General features: G+C 38.6%; 2 protein-coding genes across 2 annotated transcripts; one reads left to right on the top strand and one right to left on the bottom strand.

The window, feature by feature from the left end:
* Positions 1–353: 353 nt before the first annotated feature.
* On the top strand, positions 354–12673 carry LOC135085256 (uncharacterized). The gene is made up of 3 exons (XM_063980007.1): positions 354–469; positions 3952–6515; positions 7356–12673. Exon 2 carries the CDS (start codon positions 4232–4234, stop codon positions 6512–6514), a length of 2283 nt encoding a protein of 760 aa, XP_063836077.1. The 5' UTR covers positions 354–469; positions 3952–4231; the 3' UTR covers position 6515; positions 7356–12673.
* A 4956-nt stretch (positions 12674–17629) lies between these two features.
* LOC135085427 (uncharacterized) lies at positions 17630–21611 on the bottom strand. The gene is made up of 3 exons (XM_063980226.1): positions 21326–21611; positions 18019–18159; positions 17630–17909 (listed from the first exon to the last, which is right to left on the bottom strand). Exons 1-3 carry the CDS (start codon positions 21521–21523, stop codon positions 17772–17774), a joined length of 477 nt encoding a protein of 158 aa, XP_063836296.1. The 5' UTR covers positions 21524–21611; the 3' UTR covers positions 17630–17771.
* Positions 21612–22579: the final 968 nt, after the last annotated feature.

Here is a 22579-nt window from a genome sequence, read left to right as displayed (position 1 = left end):
ATTAGCAAGCTGAAGTGGCAATGGGCAGGGCACATAGTACGCAGAACTGACGGCCGATGGAGCAGAAAGGTTCTGGAATGGAGGCCGCGTACCGGAAAACGCAGCGTGGGACGTCCACACTATTATAAAGCAAAATTTCGACATCTACAACAACCCTAGTTTTCTAAAAGTAAATAAATTCATGTTTTAAAAAGCAAACATAGATAAAACTAATCTTACGAATTCTGAAAATTAAAGTTTATCATAAATGGCAATAACGAAAATATTTACCCCAAATAAAAGGTAGTTTTTCAACAACGTGCAACCCCAAACTATGCGGTGAAATCGTAGATAGAGAAGGTGAAATCATCACAGAAACGTCAAAACCGTCCACCATTGCTCCTATCATGTCACCGTTCCGTCACTAAATGCCCGTACGATCATAAAACTAAGGCGGTCTTGCTGCCATGCACAAAATCAAGATTTTCAGGTAAATAAACCAATTATTTATCTTACGACAAAATTTGCAAGTGGTGGAACGAAAATTAGATGTTTACACAAACGTAATGCAGAATCATCATAACCTAACTTTCAGTGTGAATTTTAATGATTGTAATGTACTGTGTGTGTTTTTGCGGTGGGTATCTCGTTGTGATGCATTATTGAAGTGTTTCGAATAGTTTATACATGTTTAATGTGATGTTTACATGTATTTTTTAACTTAGTAATGTTGCTGGGTGGCAAGTCAGTACTGCATTTTATATGTGTGTATTATTTATATTATAACTACCTACACCTTGTAAACCGTTCTATGTGATCTTTTACGAGGCTGGATCCACCATTTGATGTTAAGTTGAATGAATAATGTATTAAATAGATAAGACAAGGAAAAAATATTACCATTACAAATAAGTTCTCCAAATAGATTTGAATTTGGGGAGATTACAGATGCGCTATGTTCAAGTCATGTACTTTGTAACCTTATTATAATTTGATAGCAATTTATTATTACTTTTCCTTGTCTTTGTTTCCACAAAATAATGTTAATCCATAGACAAAAATAATCTAAATTACATAAATTGTCTATGCATACAAATGAGTAAAATGAAAATTGCCTCTAATACCTACTTTAACCCTCGCTGTACGAGGTGGGGTGTGACACACCCCAGTCCTTTAAAAATAGCCACAATTTTAAAAATTTGCAAGTGCTGAATTTGAAATTCTCAGTAGCTGGAATTATGACACTGCTGCTTCGAACAGCGTTGCAAAATCAGTCCAGCGGTGACTACCAACTGAGTTACATGCCTTTAAAGTGCGTGTGGGTGTCACACACCCCACCTGGTACGGGACGTTGTTAAAAAGTTAAAAAAAAATCTAACAGTTTTGGTGTAATTTATATATTTTTAGCTTTGTCAATTGAATAAAATTCAATATAAATATTATTTTTCGTGATTTTTACGGTATCTGAAATTTTCAAGCACTTTTAGTCAAATGAGATGACTTTTAGTGCGAATCTGGAAGTTTAGTACTGAGATCCGAAGATGTATGTGAACATACACTTATGGGCTACAATTTATACTTGGTGATACAATTTATGGGCTACTGAAATGGAATAACATATTTTATAAATAAATAAAATTGCTACGCTCCCATTTTATGCATTGAGCATACTCATTTTCTTTCATCAGAATTGTGGTAAATTGAAAACCGATGATCAAAACAAATTTATACCCTTCCAGTTTTTAATTTACTTTTAAATTGTAAGTAAATACTTGTATTTTGTTAAATAAAAACGGTTGTCATATTTAAAGGCACTAATTAAAAATTATACATAGGAAACTGATTCCTAAATTACAAGAACAACGGAAATTGTGTCTTTTTGTTATTTTTATGATAAAAATGTTATAAAACATATTTTCAGCTCAGAGCATTTCTTAAACCTAATTAGAATACGTAAATAATCAATATTAAATATTAAATTCCACCTAAAAAAATGTTGAATGAAAATTTTATCACTTTGTATATTGGGGTGTGTCATACCCCACCTGGTACGGGACGTAACTTTTAGTCACCTCGTACACGGAGGGTTAATTATTTGAATTGAAATAAAGTTACACTTTACAAAAACGAACTTTTAAAAAATACTCTTGCATTTATTTGTTTGGGCTAGCCTATGAAACGATTTTGAATCGAATTTCACTGGCCGATAGCTGATGTTCAAAGAGTAGGATAGTACTAGATTAATAAACAATTTTGTTTTAGAAAATAAAACCCTTAAAAATGTTTAATTCTCAGAAAACCAGTTTACAAAGTCCTGTCATTTGTATAGGACCTTATCTACGAGAGAGCTCAATACCTAGAACAGAATTATTTATTTCCTACTAGCTTTTGCCCGCGGCTTCACCTGCGTGAAATTTAGTGTCACAGATTGTCATAAATTATAGCCTATAATGTTAATCTGGGTTACAAACAATAATACTGTAAAGTTTCAACAAAATCCAAACCAAAGGGCGCCCCCTTGTATCGATGTATGCGTACTTACAACGACGTCAACGACCATGGCATCGACATCTTCCTGGATTCAGACCGTTCATTCAAGAAAAAATGCATGAGCTACTTGAAGTTGTGTGTAGCTAATGGCTAAATAAGGAACTGTTGCCAAAATTTATTTTTACTGAGTTATTATTAATTTAACTATTTGGATTGTTTTGTTAAAAATTGTTTTTTTTTTTTTCTTTATGTGTAACTACCTAGATTAATTGGTTAAAATCTGTTCTTTTTTTTTTTCTGTCGGCAAGCTTATTTTCTTTGAATGCTGTATTTACCTGTAAAGGCATATCTTTTGGATTCTAGCTTTCTAATAATGTAACGATGCATGTAAATTGATATGTTGTTGGTAAATCTTCAACAATAAATAAATAAATAAATAAATCCGTTCAGTACTTTTTGCGCGGAAGAGTAACAAACATCCAGACATTTAAACTTTCGCATTTATAATATTAGTAGGATATCAGTAGGAAGACATGGTTGTAACAGATATGTATTTCATGATTGACTGTTCAGTTGTGTAATCGAAATAGATGTATCCCAGATGCAATGTTTTTGCTAACAGTTAGCATAGTGTATTTCATGAAGATATTTTATGCACTTGCCATATGTTTGTCTCGAAGCGCTGGAAGGGCCCAAAAGATAAGGAGACATGTAAAGTGCCCCATAAGGGCTACCTTTTCTTTTTTATTATTTACTATATTTTGACGTTCATAAGTGCCACTTTTGGTCTAAACTGAATAAATATTTTTGATTTTGATAAATGTAGATTTTTTTCTAAGTAAAATATTTCATTTTCATTTTTATGAAGTGAAATGTTGTAATGATGAAAGGTAGTATGAAAAAAAATAAAACGCATAAGGAAACAAAAAAACAATTTTTTTGAAAAAGTGAAAATAAATCAGCTTTGCCTAAGTATCTGGCTATAATTGCTGCGTTTGGAGTTTATTTGTACTTTTTTTTACTAATATTAATTGTACATGATCGCTTCGTTTATTCTGTAAACAAACTTTTGAAAATAATGACTAGATTTCGAGTTTAGAGCACTTTATTAGAGCTACCTCCCCTAGCAGTTTGATTCACCCATTCTGGGACACCCTGTATACGCGCGTGAGGCCCGATTTCCTCTCGCTATATACGCGCATGAGGCGGAGCGGAGCGAAACGGCGGAGTAATAGTATAGTCTGGTCCGTGAGCACGTAGAATTTTGTCCAATGACCCCTAGCTACCCATCCTTATCGCTCGCGCGTAATTATGTTGCTGTCGCGCTCGCACACTCGCTGCGGGCGCCCGTCGCACAGTCGCGACAGCAATATAATTACGCGCGAGCGATAAGGATGGGTAGCTTGGGGTCATTGGACAAAATTCTACGTTCTCACGGACCAGGCTTTAATAGGTACTAAAACTTATTTTTCTTCTTTCCAGATCTTGAAATGCGGTGATATTCTACGATCAAATCAAGTCCGGTTTTTTTATTCAGCCAAAATTGACAAAATCTCTTCTAGGGAAGCCAAATTTTAAGTTGCGCACAAACCATAAGCGTTTCGGACTTCGTACGGGCCACAAATTCTCCATCTTTGTTTCAATTTTATTATTATACGCTATATAGCTCGCTCGGGCTAAGGCACCATACTTAAGCCATATCTTGGTTACAAGACAGGTGAATCGTTGTACAGATATAATTTTTATAAAGTTTTACTAAGCGATGGCTGAGGATAAGGTTGAAAGTGTAGCCACAGGGCTGCAAGAGTTGTCCCTTTTGTCTTTCCGAACGGTCGACGATGTTAAGCGACTGGCGAGGCATTTCCGGAACGTTGTCAACCATCCTCTAACGCAAGAGAACCAAAGCATTCTCAACTACTTGAAGAATCTGGACGAAACACACCGCAAAGTGTTTCTCCAGAAACGGGAGGGGGTTGAAGTGGAATACATTTTCACGACGGAAAAGAAAAGTAGCTTGCAGCGCCAACGTTTTAACAGCTTGCCGGTTAGCGAAGTGCCTGAACTGCTGAAGGCAGAATTGAGCAATGCGGAGAACGCGAAACAAGTGCACATTTGCATAGATTGCAATGTGGAAATCGAGTTGAATGACGAAGAACCATTGATGGAGTCTTTGCAGAAACATTTCAACTTGGAAGTCCATCTGCCTAAGTTGAAACGCGAGAGCATAGACGTGGCTGAGCCCATCATCCTGCCCAACATGTCTAGGAGGCTTTCCGCCATGGAATGCGGCGAGACTCCCGCTCAGAATCTGGCTATGCTCATCCAAAGACCGGTGGAGAAGTTAGACCGCGCGTTCTCAGCTAAACTCGAAGCGGCGTTGATCAGGAACTTGCCTGACAACTCTGAGGCCAGCATCGATGCCGCTGTCAAGTTCTATCAGTCGACCTACGATAAACTTTGCCGAGAAGTGGTGGCGATAGACTTTTCGACTCAGACAAGCGCGGTCGCCCCTATTATCATGAGTATTAAAGACAATGTCTACCAAAATTTCGCTTCTGACGCCAATAAGAATATTGATAATGACGACAACGATCAGGGAGCCGACAAACCGGTTAAGAATCAAGTGAAGAAGTACCGCTACTACGGTCCTATAGAGAATTTCATCCTGAAACTGTTAGGCAACCATAAGCTCCTATCGTTGGTCGACGACCGCACCGGCAAGCTGGCATTCTTCTGCATGGCCTGCGAGTATTACACGCTGCGTTTCCGTTACGACAGCGTTCTGAACCACGTGTTCAGCGAAACACACATTCACAACTTGTCTTGCATTCTGCAAGCTGATAAGCACATTCCATTTACGATGGAGGAACGGTCGATGGAGAAAATCAAAGAGATGAACAGGAAGTTTTTATACGGGCACGATATTACGGAGGATGCGAACGGTCTTAAATGCGGGCTGTGCAAGACGTCTATTGAATCGGTAGAGGCGTCGACTGTGCATATACTGGATGAGAACCATTTAGCGAGACTTTCTGATAAGCTATTCCGTAGAATGAAGCTGAACAACCCTGATGGTGCCATCCCAGACGAATGGGGGCCTAAAGATTTAGACTGGACCAAATTCTTGGGCAGTACCGGGAAACCGCAGAACAATCGGGACCATGTAGTGATCGAGAACTTCATAAAACCGTCCGGGAAGATTGCGAACTACTGCACATGCTGCGACATGACCTTGAAAGGGCCGAGGCAAGTGTTGTTCAACCACATCCGGCAGAAGAAACATTTGCGGAACGCAGCGCCGCACAAACTGTCTCTACTCTACAAGAACTACTGCCGCCCTGCGGAGTATTTCGCTAGCTTCGGCAATTTCTACGCGTGCATGTTGTGTACTAAATACGTCGCTGTGCCGTCTTTTTCCGCGATCGTAGAGCACTTTGAGAGCCCGATGCATGTTGAATCCATCGCCAAAACTGTCCGCTCGGCGATGTATCCCGACACAGTTGACCGCGACATTCTTCTGCTGAACAAAATCGCGGTGTCTCAAGGGGGAATATGGTGCAATTTTTGCAGTGTCCCTTTCCAGTCGATTCAGGAAGCGATCACGCATATACTAACCAGTGTAGATCACCAGAACTTGGCTGCTGAAGCGAAGATAACCGCGAATAGAGGGGACATAATAAGCGTCTATATGCGAGGCAACTACATACTATACACTGAAGGCAGTACCTTCAGTTGCGTAGTCTGCCAGTGCGTTTTTAGTTCCATTCGCTCCTTGCTGGCTCATTTGGTGTACGCCGAACATTTCGTGGAGAAACCGTCTTCAGAATGCGTCTTCCGTTTCTATTTGGAGTTGAAGCATAATATAGGGATGTTGGGGAGAAATAAGTACGTGTATTATGACTTTGGGAAACTGCGCTGTGGCGTGTGTGAGGCGGATGTTTTAGAGGGAGAGAACGCGAAGAAACACGTTGTGTCTCAACGTCATAGGGAATCGATGGGTGCCAGCTATGTGAACGTTAGTTTGGACGCGTCTGCAGTGGAGTAAGGTGAGACTTTTGTTTTAATAATGATAGTCCAAGGCTGGGTTGCACCATTTAACTATAACTTTAACCGGTGTTTTTGTATAGAGTTTGACAACTTTTGACATTTTTTACAGTTAAAGTGAAGGTGGTGCAACTCAGCCTTACATTTATAATAGTCAGTTTTTTATTTTTATTTGATATCTTTAAATTGGTTTTTCTGTAAGCTCATTATGTTGCTCATCGATAAATAAATAAAATATCGGCTAAGGGGATTTTTAGACTTAAGCCTTAGGCAGACCAAACGCAGGGCAGTAACAGCGCGGTTTTCGAATATTTAAATTTTTGACAACGTTGCAACTGCTTTGAGACTGCGCTGCTTTCAGTGTGCCTCAGCCGCGCTGCAACTGACCCGCACTACTTTTGACCCGCGTTTGGTCTGTGGAAGCCTTTAGTGTAAATTCCCCGTGGTGATATGAAGGGGATAAATGAACCAAACGTCTATAAATTCTCTGAGTAGGTGATCATCTATGAGAATTTGCATAGTAAGCCGACAAAAAGTTTACAATCCTCTGAGCAGATGATCAAGGGGATAATGAACAAAATTCTACAAATCCCCTTTATCATCATTTCAGCCACAGGACGTCCACTGCTGAACATAGGCCTCCCCCAATGACTTCCACATCGCCCGGTTGGTAGCGGCCTGCGTCCAGCGCCTTCCTGCTACCTTTATGAGGACGTCGGTCCACCATGTGGGTGGACGTCCCACGTAATGACCAAAGCCCACGATTTCAGTGACATTTCTATTTAAATAAAGTTGTTTTATATTGGTGAATGCTATAAAAAAATGTTTTCTTTTTTTTTCAGGATATGTATGTGTTTTCAGCCGCTGGATTGGGGTCCGAGAAGAAATTAGATTTTATTATAGATTACAAAGTAATGCGGAAAAATAATACACATAATTTTGGAACGACTACACTCTGCCTGTTTTGTGAGTTATTTAAATTTGATTTTATGGCTTATATCATAAAATATGCATGTTTTTATAATGAAATACCCTCAAAAATTTATTAAAAAGTACTCGCCACCATAATTTGGACCTCATTTCGTTTTAAAAAGGTTCATTTTGACAAAAAAAATGTGCTGTGTCAGAGACAGTTTTGCCTGTCGGTTAGTGTTGCCAGTATTTTGAGCTTTATTGAGTTGTAACGAGTTTCAAAATCAACGAAAAAATTTTTTCTATGTAAAGTCTAGTTTTTTAAGTCGTTGTGAAGTAATGTATATTATTTCTGTGACATTATACATAAAGTTATATGTTTGGGTCAGAATTTTGACTTGATAATGCAGATTAAAAGATTCAGTAAATATAGAATAATGCCCGTTTTCACCATCAAACCCTAATTTACAAGACTTTGAAACCTGCGTTCTCTGTCAAATGCTGACTCGAATCAAAAGGTCAGTGGTAATCAGTGTTAATAAGGCCTATAATTGGATGATGTACAGATGGACGTGCACAATTTAAAATGTGTGTATTTAATAGTTTAAATTATTTACTATAGTCTGGTCCGTGAGCACGTAGAATTTTGTCCAATGACCCCTAGCTACCCATCCTTATCGCTCGCGCGTAATTATGTTGCTATCGCGCTCGCACACTCACTGCGGGCGCCCGTCGCACAGTCGCGACAGCAATATAATTACGCGCGAGCGATAAGGATGGGTAGCTTGGGGTCATTGGACAAAATTCTACGCGCTCACGGACCGGGCTTTACACGCGTTCTGCGGTCTGTGGTCAACTCAAATAATTTTATTTATTTGCGTCAAAGTAAACGCAGCTCGCGTCATATATGAACAATAGTTAATACAAATGTTTTATTCAGTACATAGGCCCTTTCCAGGGCGCTTATACACGTCCCAAATATAGCTTGCCCTACCACCACTTCGGGACAACATATGGGCTGGTGCTAAGAAGAAGTGGCGGAAGAAACTCAGTCACCTTTGTCAATCTACTATTTAATTATGACACTGCGGGAACAAGCAAAGAACGCAAACTGACATCGGGCTGCGTTTTGACATGATCGCAGAACGTATTCAGTGTGGCACATGCTTAAGGACGCAGCACACTTGTCAACCCGGAAAGGGATCGTAACCGACAACTCGAGGCGGTCAGTATTTGTATGAAACTTCATACTGCAACGCGCACATACGCACCGTAACGTAAACGCCTCGCCTCGATGTTGACAGCGAAAGGCAATACGATGTTGATCCCTTTCCGAGTTGATGACGCCCGTATTCACAAACGATGCTTGCTTAAGTGAAGCAGCAAATCGAACGCACAGCGTTGAATAGAGCTCTGTCATTGGTTTGAGGGTCACCCTGTGCGTCCACGCGCACTGTGAGACCTCATAGTAATGTTTGTGAATACGGGCGTAAGTCTGTTATGACCATTAATCATATATTTTTAACTGTTTTAGTGATCAGTTGTTACACTAGCTATTTACCGTGGACGTCGTTGAGTTTTGCATATATTTTATCGTGCCTAGTCCAAGTTGTAACGTCCTGTATGTCGAGTAGTGATGCCGTGTTGCCGATGTCGATAATTTTGAAATGTCACTCAATTTATAGGAATATCGATTCTACTGAGACAGGGAAATGATTAAGGATTAATTAATTAAGGCTTAGTTGCACCACCTAACTTTGACCGTAACTTTAACGATAACCGGTGTTTTTTGTATGGAGTTTGACAGATTTTTGACGTTTGTCAAAGTTAAACTAAGATGGTGCAACCCAGCCTTACCTTTGTCTATCGCCCGTCATCCGTTTAGCAATTGAAGGTTATCGATCCTTAACTTCGAACTCCTATGTTCTTCTGATTAATTTCGTTGCGGGTCCAATGACAGTTTTCTTTTATAATATTAGTAATTTGTATTGTACAACTAAATAGTCCCGTTAGAGTAGGCGCACACCGTTGATTTTTAGTTGGCCAATAGTTGTGCCCGATTTTAAATTGTATGAAGAATCGGCCAAATCGAATCGGCGTAGTGTGCGCACTTCCATACATGCCCATACTGATCAACTGCCCGACTAAACTATCGGCCGACGAAAAATCAACGGTGTGCGCCTACTCTTGGCCCCTCGTACTAAGCTAAATATGCTTGTGTCACGAGTGAGCTCACCACAATAGTGGAGCGGCGGCGAACCCGCGTTCGTCGGATGTCGAGACTCACGAGCAAATACAGCAGCGTCAAATAGTTCGTGGCACCCAAAGTGGCCAAAAAGTTGACAGCAACCTTATTCCAATGAGGGCTATCGTTTTTATACTTAACAGTTGGCACCCCTGGCGATTGACAGGACCTTACTCTACAGTGGCGCCATCTTGATGAGTGCAAATGCGATAGTCCTCGTACCACTTTAGCGCTCACCAGTTGGTGCCACTGTCTTCGCTACTAGCAAGTGACAGGACCTTACTCTACAGTGGCGCTAACTGGTGAGCGCTAAAACGATAGCCCTCATTGGAACAAAGACGAGTTGCGAACTTTTTGGCTACTTTGGGTGTCACGAACTATTTGACACTGACTGTACTGTGGGTCTAGACAAAGTGCATTATAGAGTAGAACTACACTGAACTGTCCTTTATTTGACACTGACAGGGGGCCACCGTCTATAGCGGATCGCTAGTTCCGATTTTTGCCACGGTGGAAACCATGTAGTTGAACGAAGATAGTGGCGCCCTTCTGTCAATGTCGTCGGTGGGACATTTCAGTGTAGTTCATCTATAATCGCAAACCAGTCGAAAAGCGGTCGAAAAGCCCCTTTTTTGTATGGAGTTTTGACGGATTCGATTTTCGATTCGATCAAAAAGTGCGTTTTGTGTAAGGGGGCTGAATACTGTGGGCCGAGTGTGAGTTTACATCAAAATTTATGTATGAAAATTTTAGTTTTTGAAAGTTTCCCGCTAGGGGCGCTGTACAATCCGTCATACATTTAATGTAATTTTTTGACGCGCTCACTAGTGATCGATATAGTATTGTTTTAAACTTTCATGGTCACTAACATAATTATTATTGACGGGATTGCTACCATGTACCTACCTTAATTTTGAGTTTCCGATATTTCGGCAAAACTATCGATATATTTATCGACAGGCAACACTACTGAAATATATTTAGAAAAGACTGATAAGAAGGCATATACCCACCTTCCACATCAAGCTGTTTTGTTGCAATATAACCCTTATTACAATACTTCAGGGCTCATTCCCAGTAAGACATGATTTTTGCAGTAGTGGGAACTGTATTCCCACTTTCGTAGTGGGAAGATAGTTCCCACTATATTTTGAACTTTATTCCGTTGTGTTAAGGTGCGAAAAACAATGAAAAATTTGGATTTGTTATGCGACCTTCACCAGATCGTCGGTCCACCTAGTGGGAGGGCTGCCCGCGCTATGTCTTCCGGCTCGTGGTCGCCATCGTGTGTACTTAAAGTATTCTGCGTTGTAAGTGCAATAGGTACATTTTAATTGGTTTTAGCCGGGGTTCGAAATTATCAAGATAATATGCTTCTTGATAATTATCAGATAATTATCCATTATAAGAAATGAATTTGTCGAGTTAGTCGTAACGAATTTAGCATTATGTTTTTGATTGACTGTTGTCAAGTTATCCATCGCTAGTCGCATAAAGCGTCACTTTTTTGTAATTATCAATCGATAATTATCCGTCTGCTAAATATCCATAATAATCGTGATAAGCATCATTGATAATTATCCTGTTTTTAGCAAAACTTCAATTATTTCATGTAATTTACTTTTACGTTTTTGGTCAATGAATTTTGACGTTATATCTGTATTATTACTTAGAAATCAGTTGAGGTAATTTGACAAGCCTCTATAAGGCAGTGGGAATATATTTCCCACCTTTTTTAACCGTATTTCCTTGTTTTGAGGTCCAAAACTGAAAAATTTGGACTTATTATGCCCGTGAAAGGTTTAATTACGAAGAAAGATTCCCCGCAATAGATTATTGACTTTATACCGTTAATCTTAAGGTTTAAAATCGGCGGAACCTTGTTGGTGTGGTTTTTTGACACAATACGACTGTGATTTGTTAAATCGAGGTCTTTTTAACTATTGAAGACTACTGGTCTACATAATTTTATTAATCGCAATAATTGGTTTCTTTTGCTACAGAACTTTGAATCTGTATTATTATGTACGAAATCAGTTGTGGGAATTTGACTCAAGCTTCTTACGGCAGTGGGAATATATTTCCCACCATTTTTTAAAACCGTATTCCTTCGTTTTCAAGTCTAGATCTAAATTCAAATTTCAAGTGACTGAGTTTATTCTATGGTCGTGTATTTAATTGTTTGTGTTTTTTAATTTTCTGCAGCAAAAGAAACTACTATCCCATTGTATTAGGTGACCGACAGAACGCACTGACTCCCATACATCAGGCACTGACTGTTATGACCTAGACCTGAGCCCCGATTACGGTAACTTTTAACGTCTACAATCCAGACGCGTTTCTGATTCTGCAATACGATTGGTCAAAACAGCTGACGTACGCTGTTGAACGACCAATCGTATCGCAGAATCGAGAAGCGTGTCTGGATTGTTGACGTTAAAAATTACCGTAATCGGGGCTCTGTACTACGATAACTTCTTACTGTCGCAGCGTTTGTCGTTCGCCTGCTACAACGGGTTAAGGACGAAGCACACTTATCAACCTGGAAACGGATCGTAACCGTATCAACTGGAGGCGGTCAGTATTCTTTGTATGAAACTCCGTACTGCAACGCACACATATCCGCACCGTAACTTAAACGCCTCGCTTGCCTAAGGCGATTCACACTGCACCGCGGTACGCGGGACGACAGATTTAATCATTGTATGCAAGTACTTCAGTTTGTATAGAAAACACGCGCGGCACAACACACTGACAACGCGTCTGCGCGCGGGATTTTTTATATGTAGCCACGCGGACCGCGGCGGAGCGCGGTGCAGTGTGATAATCGTCTAAGGCGATACTGTGAACCCCTTTCCGGGTTGATAAGTGTGCTATGACCTTTACTCAGTAAGGAACCTGGCTGTTTCAAGGTGCATTCTGTTATACTATTAATTGTGAATCCCAATTATCGGATGATTGTTTACAATGAAATTTTAATAAATGAAATAATTTTATAATTTACACGGAGTTTTATTTGGGGCATAGTTATTATTTTGGATATTATTTGTGTGTCACTATCCTACTAATATTATAAATGCGAAAGTTTGTGTGGATGTCTGGATGTTTGTTACTCTTTCACGCAAAAACTACAGAACGGATTTTGTTGAAACTTTTCAGTATTATTGTTTATAACATATAGGCTATAATTTAATGACGATCTGTGACAACGAAATCTCACGCGGGTGAAGCCGCGGGCAAAAGCTAGTTTCTCATAAAACATACACGATTACTATAGTAAAGTATGTATAGATTTTTTATTCCTAAGGCTGGATTCGACCAAACAAGAGTAAATATTAATCTCAGAATAAATCGTCAGTTTTGACATATTTCCCATCCTGAAACTGTCGAATGTGCCAGTTATAATTATTATTATTCTGTGGTTATACCTACCTACCAGGAAGTTATTCTCGGATAAAAGTGGTCGAGTCGGGTCTAAGATGATTTTCTAAGGCTTCAATATTATAATAATAGAATAAATCTATACTAATATTATAAATGCGAAAGTAACTCTCGTCTGTCTTGCTTTCACGCCTAAACCACTGAACCGATTTTGATGAAATTTGGCATAGAGATAGTTTGAGTCCCGGGAAAGGACATAGGACAGTTTTTATCCCGGTTTTTGAAACAGGGACGCGCGCGATAAAGTTTTTCTATGACAGATAAAATTCCACGCGGGCGGAACGGCGGAAAACTAGTATACTAATAAAGAATAATTGTTTCAAGTTGAAAAAATAAAAAAAAATCAAGCTCGAATTAGAGGAAAATTTAGCTTCTGAAATAGAAAATAATGGGTAAATCCGCGAAACAGTAAAAAACTTATGTTCCGATCGATAAAAAAAAAACTGTTGTAGTTCTGGTAAATTAAACTTCTGAATAACGATTCATACAAGTTTCCACATAAGGCGCCATGATCCATATTGATTAAATACTTCAAGTTATTTCGATAATCAAGAAAACACGCACTAAACGTCATTACCATCACAGTAAAAGTACTGACCTTTGCCGTTGTCTTTTATTTTTTTTTACTTTACCTATACACAGACCAGATTTTGATTATAAATTTAAAATGTACATATTTACCGTGACAAAATAACAAAATTATATTGAAATCGTATTAGCCAATAAAATGGAATCATGAATTGAAATATTGTCACGAGAAATCGTCATAGCCATCGCGGCAGCATCAAAGGTTCTTTAATGCGGCTGCGACGCGACTTATCCCCGCTTGTGTCCGCGCGTCCCACTCTTCAATTCGTTGCTCGTAACAGAACAGAATGCACGTAAAATTTACGCAGCTCCGAGACTTTTTAAACTCCGAAAACGAGAGACACTCGCAGTTTGTCATCGGCTCGCGTCATTCCCATTTTGTGCGATTTAGTAAGTTTAATATATCGATATTTTTCTAATAATTAGCACTTTGTAGCATGTGATTACAATAAAAAAATGGCGATATTGAGGTGTCCCAATAGTGGTGACAATTATTTTTATATAATTTTAAAATCGTTTTCGTCATTACCATTAACATCATTACCATATCATTTAGGCTTATGGTGATGACACTTTGTATATGGTAATGATGACTATGAATGGTTTCCTAAAAGAACAATGTAACAAAACGTCCCCAGAACTGTAGCACTTTAATACCTACCTTATAATACTATAATTTTATTATATGACAGCTCAAGTGTGACATGCGTGTCTCAGAAAAAAGTTATATCTTAAATAAAAATCCATAAGCAACCCTGAAAAAATACATACAAAATCACTTTTGACCAACTTCAATGGGTATCACGACAGCTTAACCCCGGGACAATTCGACTCCTGTGACAACTCGACCCCTGCGACAACTTGATTTTTTTCAACACTCAACACTTTTGACTTACTTCAAATGGTTTCACGACTGCTGGACAGTGGCGGCGTAGCATGGGTTGGCACCCGGGGCATAGCACAGCACAGCACCCCCCGTCATAAGTCCTTAATGTAAGTAAGTTGGGTATACATATAGCGGGGAGGTAAGACATCCCAAAATGGTCCTCCCTTACGCCGCTGGTGGCTGGACCCTACGACTGCTTAACCCTACGACCACTCGAACCCTCCGACAACTTATACTTGTGACCCTGTGACAAGTCGAACACTGCGACACGTCAACCCCTGCGACTACTCTGAGCATTTATTGTAGATTCTGTTCAGGCATTGATTGATGGAGCTAAATGGTTTACAATAAGTATCATAGTTGTCATCGGGGTCAACTGGACCTCTGTGACAACTCGACCCCTGTGATAACTCGATTAAATTAATTTTAACCTACTTTAAACGAAGGTCGACCCTACAAAAACTTGACCCGGACAACTCGACCCCTACGACAAGTCCAAAATATTCAACTATGATACTTTTACATTTGAAGTAAGTTAAAAGTGTTGAGTTTTGAAAAAAATCAAGTTGTCGCAGGGTTTGAGTTGTAGCAGGGGTCGAATTGTCCCTGGGTCAAGATGTCGTGCCCTTTGAAGTTGGTCAAAAGTGATTTTGTATGTATTTTTTCAGGGTTGCTTATGAATTTTTATTTTTGATATAACTTTTCTGAGACATGTCACACTTGAGCTGTCATAATTATAATAAAATTATAGTATTCCATTCAATTTATTCATTTAAAGATAACAATGATCCACATGGTTAGTAAATGGGTGCCTTATACAACTATGTTAGTAATTTACTTATTATAACATACCACTAATTATCCAACCCGTTCGGTAAGAAGTAGCCGAAGGAAATGTCGGATAATAGGAGAGTCGTACCTCTCCGCCACGGTCTTCAGGATACTGTTGGGGCTCGCCCGTATCCTACTGAGCAACGAGGCAGTCTTTTTGCATAGGACAGCAAAGAAGCCGTCAGTGTGCGACTGAGCAAACATTTGAAGCGAGGCAAGCCCAACAGCATCCTGAAACCGTTGTTATATTGGACCCGAAGGACGCTAAGCGATTTCTGCGAGTACGTGGTCCACAGGTTTCCCGTGTATAGACTCTGACAGTATGCTTTAAACAGAGTGATCTTGACATGGTCATTACATCGGGCAAACCTGCGAGCCAACATATTACACCTTACTGCCAGCGCCCTTCGTTCCCTCTCGATATCAACATGATCTTTAAGGTCATCAGTAACGTAGTGTCCGAGATATTTAAATTTAGTGGCTCTGTTTAACTTTACCCCATTAAGCAAGAGGTCGGGTACCACGTTTGGACATTTACTGGCGGCCTTAAATACCATGTATTCGCTCTTCTTCACAATATACAATAAGCCATGGCATTTAGCATACACTTCACACACACCCACCATCTTTCTGAGAGCCCCCATTGTTGGCGCCAGCAGTACCATATCATCAGCGTAGCTTATGTTGTTGATACAAACACCATCTACCCAGCATCCGATACGCATACTGCTAAGGGCAACAATGAGGTCATTTACGTATAGGTTGAAAAGCCTGGGAGACGTCAGCCCACCCTGTCTCACCCCGCACTGCAACCCATACTCCTCAGAAAAAACGTTAGCCCATCTTACGCTGTTAATCTGGTTAGCATACCAATAATGGAATATTTGTGATACTTCTGACGGGATGCCCTGCCTCCTCATCTTATCCCAAAGGATGTCATAAGACACAAGATCGAACGCCTTGGAGAGGTCGAGGAAGCATGCGTAAATGAGAGTCCCCTGATCCGTGTAGTACCTGACAGTGTGCTTAAGACTAAGGATGGCGCTCTCGGTCGACAGTCCAGGCTTAAACCCGAATTGAGCATCATGTGATTTTAAATATTTATCTAGTAGAGAGTCAAGCACACTGTCAAGGACCTTTGCCGTGATTGTAGCTAGAGAGATCGGTCGGGTATTAGCATGGTCTATCATATAAGGTAGGTATTAAGGTGCTACAGTTCTGGGGACGTTTTGTCCCATTGTTCTTTAAGCTTTGTTTTTAAATGAGAAGGTTTTTTATTAGTTTACGAAAAGACGTTTTTTTATTCATTTCTTGTATGTTGACTATTGTGTAAGTCTAAGTAAGAGTAGCTTGGCATATTTTTCAATCAAAATCCTCATTGGTGTAAATATATATTTTTTCTGATTCTGAATAATATTAGGAACGTAAAAAAATTTTAACTAATGTCCGTATTGTTCCAAATTCAATAAATTCATTAAATTATTGAATACATTTACTTTTATTTCCAACCCATTCTTTAATAGGTACGTGCTTAGCTAGGAAAATAACATAGATAAAATTGGTGTTTAGCTGAACAATTATATCTAAATTTTAGTTTTCAAGTTATTTTAATTTAATGTATTACTATAAAATTATATTTCGTCATCACCATTAACATAAGATCATTACCATTTTAATAAAATCATTACCATTGGGAAATCGTCATTACCATTTTGTGAAAAAATATTTGGACGCTTGTTACTTCTAAAATAACGATTGAATCTAAGGGCCTCACACTGATCTAAAAAGCTCATTGCTTAACCTTTCAGTTTAAGCTAGTTTGCACGCATTCCTGTAAAGTTTTTCAAAAAACGTAAAATAAATCTCGCGGAATCAAATCGGCGGATCCACCCTAATACAATACACCTCTATTTTAGATATATGCCCGTTTTCACCATCAATCCCTAATTTTTAAATGACTCCTATGGTAAAAAATAACAGGAATTTTGTTTACATAGGGGTCACTTAAAAATTAGGGATTGATGGTGAAAACGGGCATTAGTCTCCTACACGCAAAAATAATGTTATTTTTGGAAAAGTAATGAAAGATAGTGTCTTTATTAGTCGGTAGATGGCAGTACAATCAGAAAAATGAAACTCCTTTGATTTTTAGTGACAAATATTTATTTAAAAAAATATTTTATGTAGGTAACATACAAAAAAAATCTACAATAATAATTGTACGTTTTTAATTGAAGTATAACATGTTGGTTTCCTAATAAAAAATGTAGATGGCGCTAGGTAGTAATTATTGATACACTGCAAAAATAAGTAGGTATTTTATGTAGCGCCTTTCTAGCACATTCTTCCAGTTTACTACCAGTTATATTTGTTGTACAATTTCATGCAAGTGCGAGCGTCTTCCACTGGGTCGTGAGCGCCATTTTGGATGCGCTCTCCTAAGACTTTTTCAGCGAGGACCTTCAGAGACGGCTTTTCACCGTAGGGGTTATACTGAAATAAAAAAAGGTTTATAGGTATTATTCTAATATGCGTGGAACCGTATCCATAACCGAAACTTCATATTATCATTATCCATAACACCTTGATTTTCAGTAGGTACCTTTTTAAATGGCGGATACTGGGCAACATCTCGAATGTTATGAGAAGGGTGCGTGAGTCCCAACATCTTCAAATCAACATCGGCGACAGAGTGGCCAATCAGAAGGCATCCGGATATTTCGTTCCTGACCTTTGCTTGGACCTGAAAAGAAAGAATTTATATGTAAAAAGCAAATACAACTAAACTGAAATAGTTTTCTCAGTACATAGGCCTTTTCCTTTTTGATGTCGTCGGTCCACCTTGTGGGTGGACGTCCCACGCTGCGTCCACCCACAAGGTGGACCGACGACATCATAAAGGTAGCCGGAAAGCGCTGGACGCAGGCCGCTACCAACCGGGTAACATGGAAAGCATTGGGGGAGGCCTATGTTCAGCAGTGGACGTCCTATGGCTGAGATGATAATGATGATAGGCCTCTTTTCCAGGGCACTTATACACGTCCCAAATACAGCTTGCCCTACCACCACTTCGGGACAACATATGGGCTGGTGCTGAGCAGAAGTGGCGGAAGAAACTCAGTCACCTTTGTCAGTCAAAACCATTATATGGGCATTTTTTGGAGAAATTTATCAAATAAACAAAAAAATACGAATGTTTAAGCAGATTTTTTTTTTAAAACGTATCATTTTTTACTATTTGTTGGCATTTTCTGGGTATTTCACGTATTTTTTTAGTATCGCCTGGTATTTAGCATTATTACTGTTTTTATTTTATTAGGATATAGCTCTTAGTTTAAAAGTTATTACGTTTTATTTGCAATAAGTAATTGAAAGAAAAAAAATCTATAATTTTTTTTTAAAAATCTCAAAACATTTTTGACCTCTTTTTTGTCGATAAAAGTAGGTCTAGTTTTACCTTCATTCATAATTATGTGCACTATATCGTCGTAACTCACATTGTATAGGTATAGGGTGTAGACATCCGCTATGAACGGATTTTACGAAACTCTACCCCTAAGGGGGGTAAAACCGGGTCCACCAATCAATGAACCCTATTTGAATGGTCTACACAATTGACAATACACAAAAGCTTGGTCTACATAATATAATTTAACTCATAAAGTTAGTAAGTAAGACCTTTTTAACTCCGTAAATGAAATTTACTCAAAGCACCCAAAAATACTTAAGGTAGGCTACCATTCCGAACCACGTGGCCAGACAGAGGGTGAGATTTCACCCCAAATGTGTTTTTTTTTGTTTAGATATTCAATCTGGCCCTAATAGTTACAATTAACTTAAAAAATATCCAAATCAAAGTTTAATTGACTAATAACCTATGCTGGTTTCTTTAATTAATCCTACTCCAAATCCGTCCGTCAACAACTGTGAAATTTCAATAAATGTTTTCTGTCAAAATATCTGCGGGTTTTCGGTGTTTTTGCATTTTTATACTGTTTATAAGAGATTAAAGTGTAAACGCATCAAAAATTGTGGATATACAGGGTGTTTGGCGCATCGTGTGCCAAAATGATTTGGCGGATAGAATGGGTCATTTCCTATATTTTCAGCCCCCATAACACGTTCCATGCCAGGCGGCTACTTTTATATTATTTTTTTTAGTAATTTCACCAAAATACCCAAATCGCATCATTTAATTTCGATTTCAAAAAAACTACTAAGCGTAGCCTCAAAGTAAATATTTTGTTTTGACGTGCATTGATGTAGGGTTGCATCAAATCTAAATTTACGGGCAAATATCATCTAGTTTTTTTTTAATTCAGCTTTGAAGTTTTCCGAAAAGTTAAAAATGGACTGAACATTTAAGTTTACATGGCTATAAAAAAATAAATAAAAGAGATAGCGATCTTCGGATTTTATCAAAACTTCTCTAGTCTATCCCCATTCAAACAGTATACTATTCTTATTTAAATAATAACAATAACTTCACAAATTCCTTAAATTACTGCATTGACTCTACTCGGACTGATTTGCGAAATTTATGTTTATAGCCCCTTTTTGTGTAATAGCACGTTATTAAACACCTAACAGGTAAAAATTATTTATCTTATGCAATGTAAAAACCTTTTCCCTATCGTTTTTCAATGTGGATTTCTTGAATTTAAAGACGAAAATAATTATTTTGATCGTTTATTAATTATTACAAATTTAGTTCAAAATGACCGCCTCGGCAACGTAAACACTCACGACATCTTCTTCTAATTTCGACTGTTGTCGTATGCAGCCACATTTCTCTTTTTATTACTACAAAGGCGTTTTTTATTCATTGTTGTAGTTCTTCTATTGTTTGAATCCGTTACGTACACCAGTTCTTTAGCTCGTCCCCAGATGTAAAAATCTAACGGAATTAGGTCTGGGTAATGTGCAGGCCACTGTATAGGGCCATCTCTTCTAATCCACGAGTAGAAAACGTCTTTGTAGTAATAAAAAGAGAAATGTGGCTGCATACGACAATAGTCAAAATTAGAAGAAGATGTCATGAGTGTATACGTTGCCGAGGCGGTCATTTTGAACTAAATTTGTAATAATTAATAAACGATCAAAATAATTATTTTCGTCTTTAAATTCAAGAAATCCACATTGAAAAACGATAGGGAAAAGGTTTTTACATTGCATAAGATAAATAATTTTTACCTGTTAGGTGTTTAATAACGTGCTATTCACACAAAAAGGGGCTATAAACACACATTTCGCAAATCAGTCCGAGTAGAGTCAATGCACTAATTTAAGGAATTTGTGAAGTTATTGTTATTATTTAAATAAGATTAGTATACCGTTTGAATGGGGATAGACTAGAGAAGTTTTGATAAAATCCGAAGATCGCTATCTCTTTTATTTATTTTTTTATAGCCATGTAAACTTAAATGTTCAGTCCATTTTTAACTTTTCGGAAAACTTCAAAGCTGAATTTAAAAAAAACTAGATGATATTTGCCAGTAAATTTAGATTTGATGCAACCCTACATCAATGCACGTCAAAACAAAATATTTACTTTGAGGCTACGCCTAGTAGTTTTTTTTTTTAATCGAAATTAAATGATGCGATTTGGGTATTTTGGTGAAATTACTAAAAAAATTAATATAAAAGTAGCCGCCTGGCATGGAACGTGTTATGGGGGCTGAAAATATAGGAAATGACCCATTCTATCTGCCAAATCATTTTGGCACACGATGCGCCAAACACCCTGTATAATCTAAAACTGAATTAAATTTGACAATTGAAATCCGGATTTGGACAAGGATTAATTATGGGAAACGGGCGCTAGAAAATAGATTCGGAAAATAAGTATGTCACAGGGTTGAAAAGTAAGTAAGTAGGTAAATAAAAAGAAAGAAAATTATGACACTTACGTTCGAAAAACTGGGGGCGTTTCGTAGGTCGCTTGGGTTAATTCCAGTTAAATCGTATCTATAATCGGTCACCGTAGCTGTAGGTGACACAAATGTATCCAAAATGACCCTTAGATTTTCGTCTACTAACGCCACCTTGGCCAAGATGTGCTGGTTCCCACTGGCCACCATTTCACAGTCAATTGCCAGCTTCCTCATTCTTGCAAAAAACTTTTCTTACGTTTAAGAATATCGCAAATTACAGCTGAAACTCTGAACAGGGAATGAGCGAAGTAGGTGTGGTTGGTTAGTTTAAATAGGTACGATTTTTTGTTATCTGTGCGTCGACTCAAAGTATGGGGGAATACCCTCACTAAAGGCTTGCTCGATGAGGGTTGCCAGGGCCCTTTTTCCACTCCATTTTCGTTTCAGCCGAAGTGCAGTTCGGATCGCGGTAAAGTTCCCACACAAACAAAGACGGATCTATCTGCACTTTTCATTAAAAGTCCAAGCACCTTATTATTTAAACTACAATTACTAAAACACAGCAAATGTTCGTGAAGCGATTGACTTGCATTTGAGATAAAGTTGATTTCTTTCAGCTTTTACTTACACAAAGGCGCAATTATTGCGCTCCGTTTACAACTTCGTTTGAACTAGCTGTTTAAACGGACAATATGGATTTGTGCAAAGAGCTGATTTTCGCTGATTGAAACAAAGAAACCGAGCAGAAAGATTTGGCAATAATACCAGTGGGCTGAGTGTGAGTTTAGGTACATCAAACGCGCTCACTAGTTCTTGAACGTTTCCGCTGTACAATCCGTCACACATCGTGATGAAAACTCACAGTGAGTCACACTCAGCCCTCAATAATACTGGGAATCGAACCCAGAACTAGAACAATGGGTAATTAAAGGTCATAGCACACTTATCAACCCGGAAAGGGTACCGTATCGCCTTTCGCCGCTCTGACAACCCCGCGATTCGAGGCGTTTACGTTGCGGTGAGTATAAGTGCGTTGCAATACGGAGTTTCATGCTAAGAATACCTACTGACCGCCTCGCGCCTCTCGAGTTGATACGGTTACGATCCGTTTCTTGATAAGTGTGCTTAGTCCTCTGTAGTAATGTGATAGTTGGGTCGGGCTGTTTAAATCAGTATGGAAGTGCGCGCATTACACCGATTTGGTATCGGCCGTTTCTTTAGACAAATCACACGACCAAACTAAGTACATAATTAGGCCGACTAAAAATCTGCGAGGTTTAGGGTTTTTAT

Source organism: Ostrinia nubilalis, chromosome 28, assembly GCF_963855985.1.
Source record: "Ostrinia nubilalis chromosome 28, ilOstNubi1.1, whole genome shotgun sequence".
NCBI lineage: Eukaryota > Metazoa > Arthropoda > Insecta > Lepidoptera > Crambidae > Ostrinia > Ostrinia nubilalis.
Note: the sequence above shows the minus strand (reverse complement) of the source record. Positions and strands in the feature narration are given on the sequence as shown.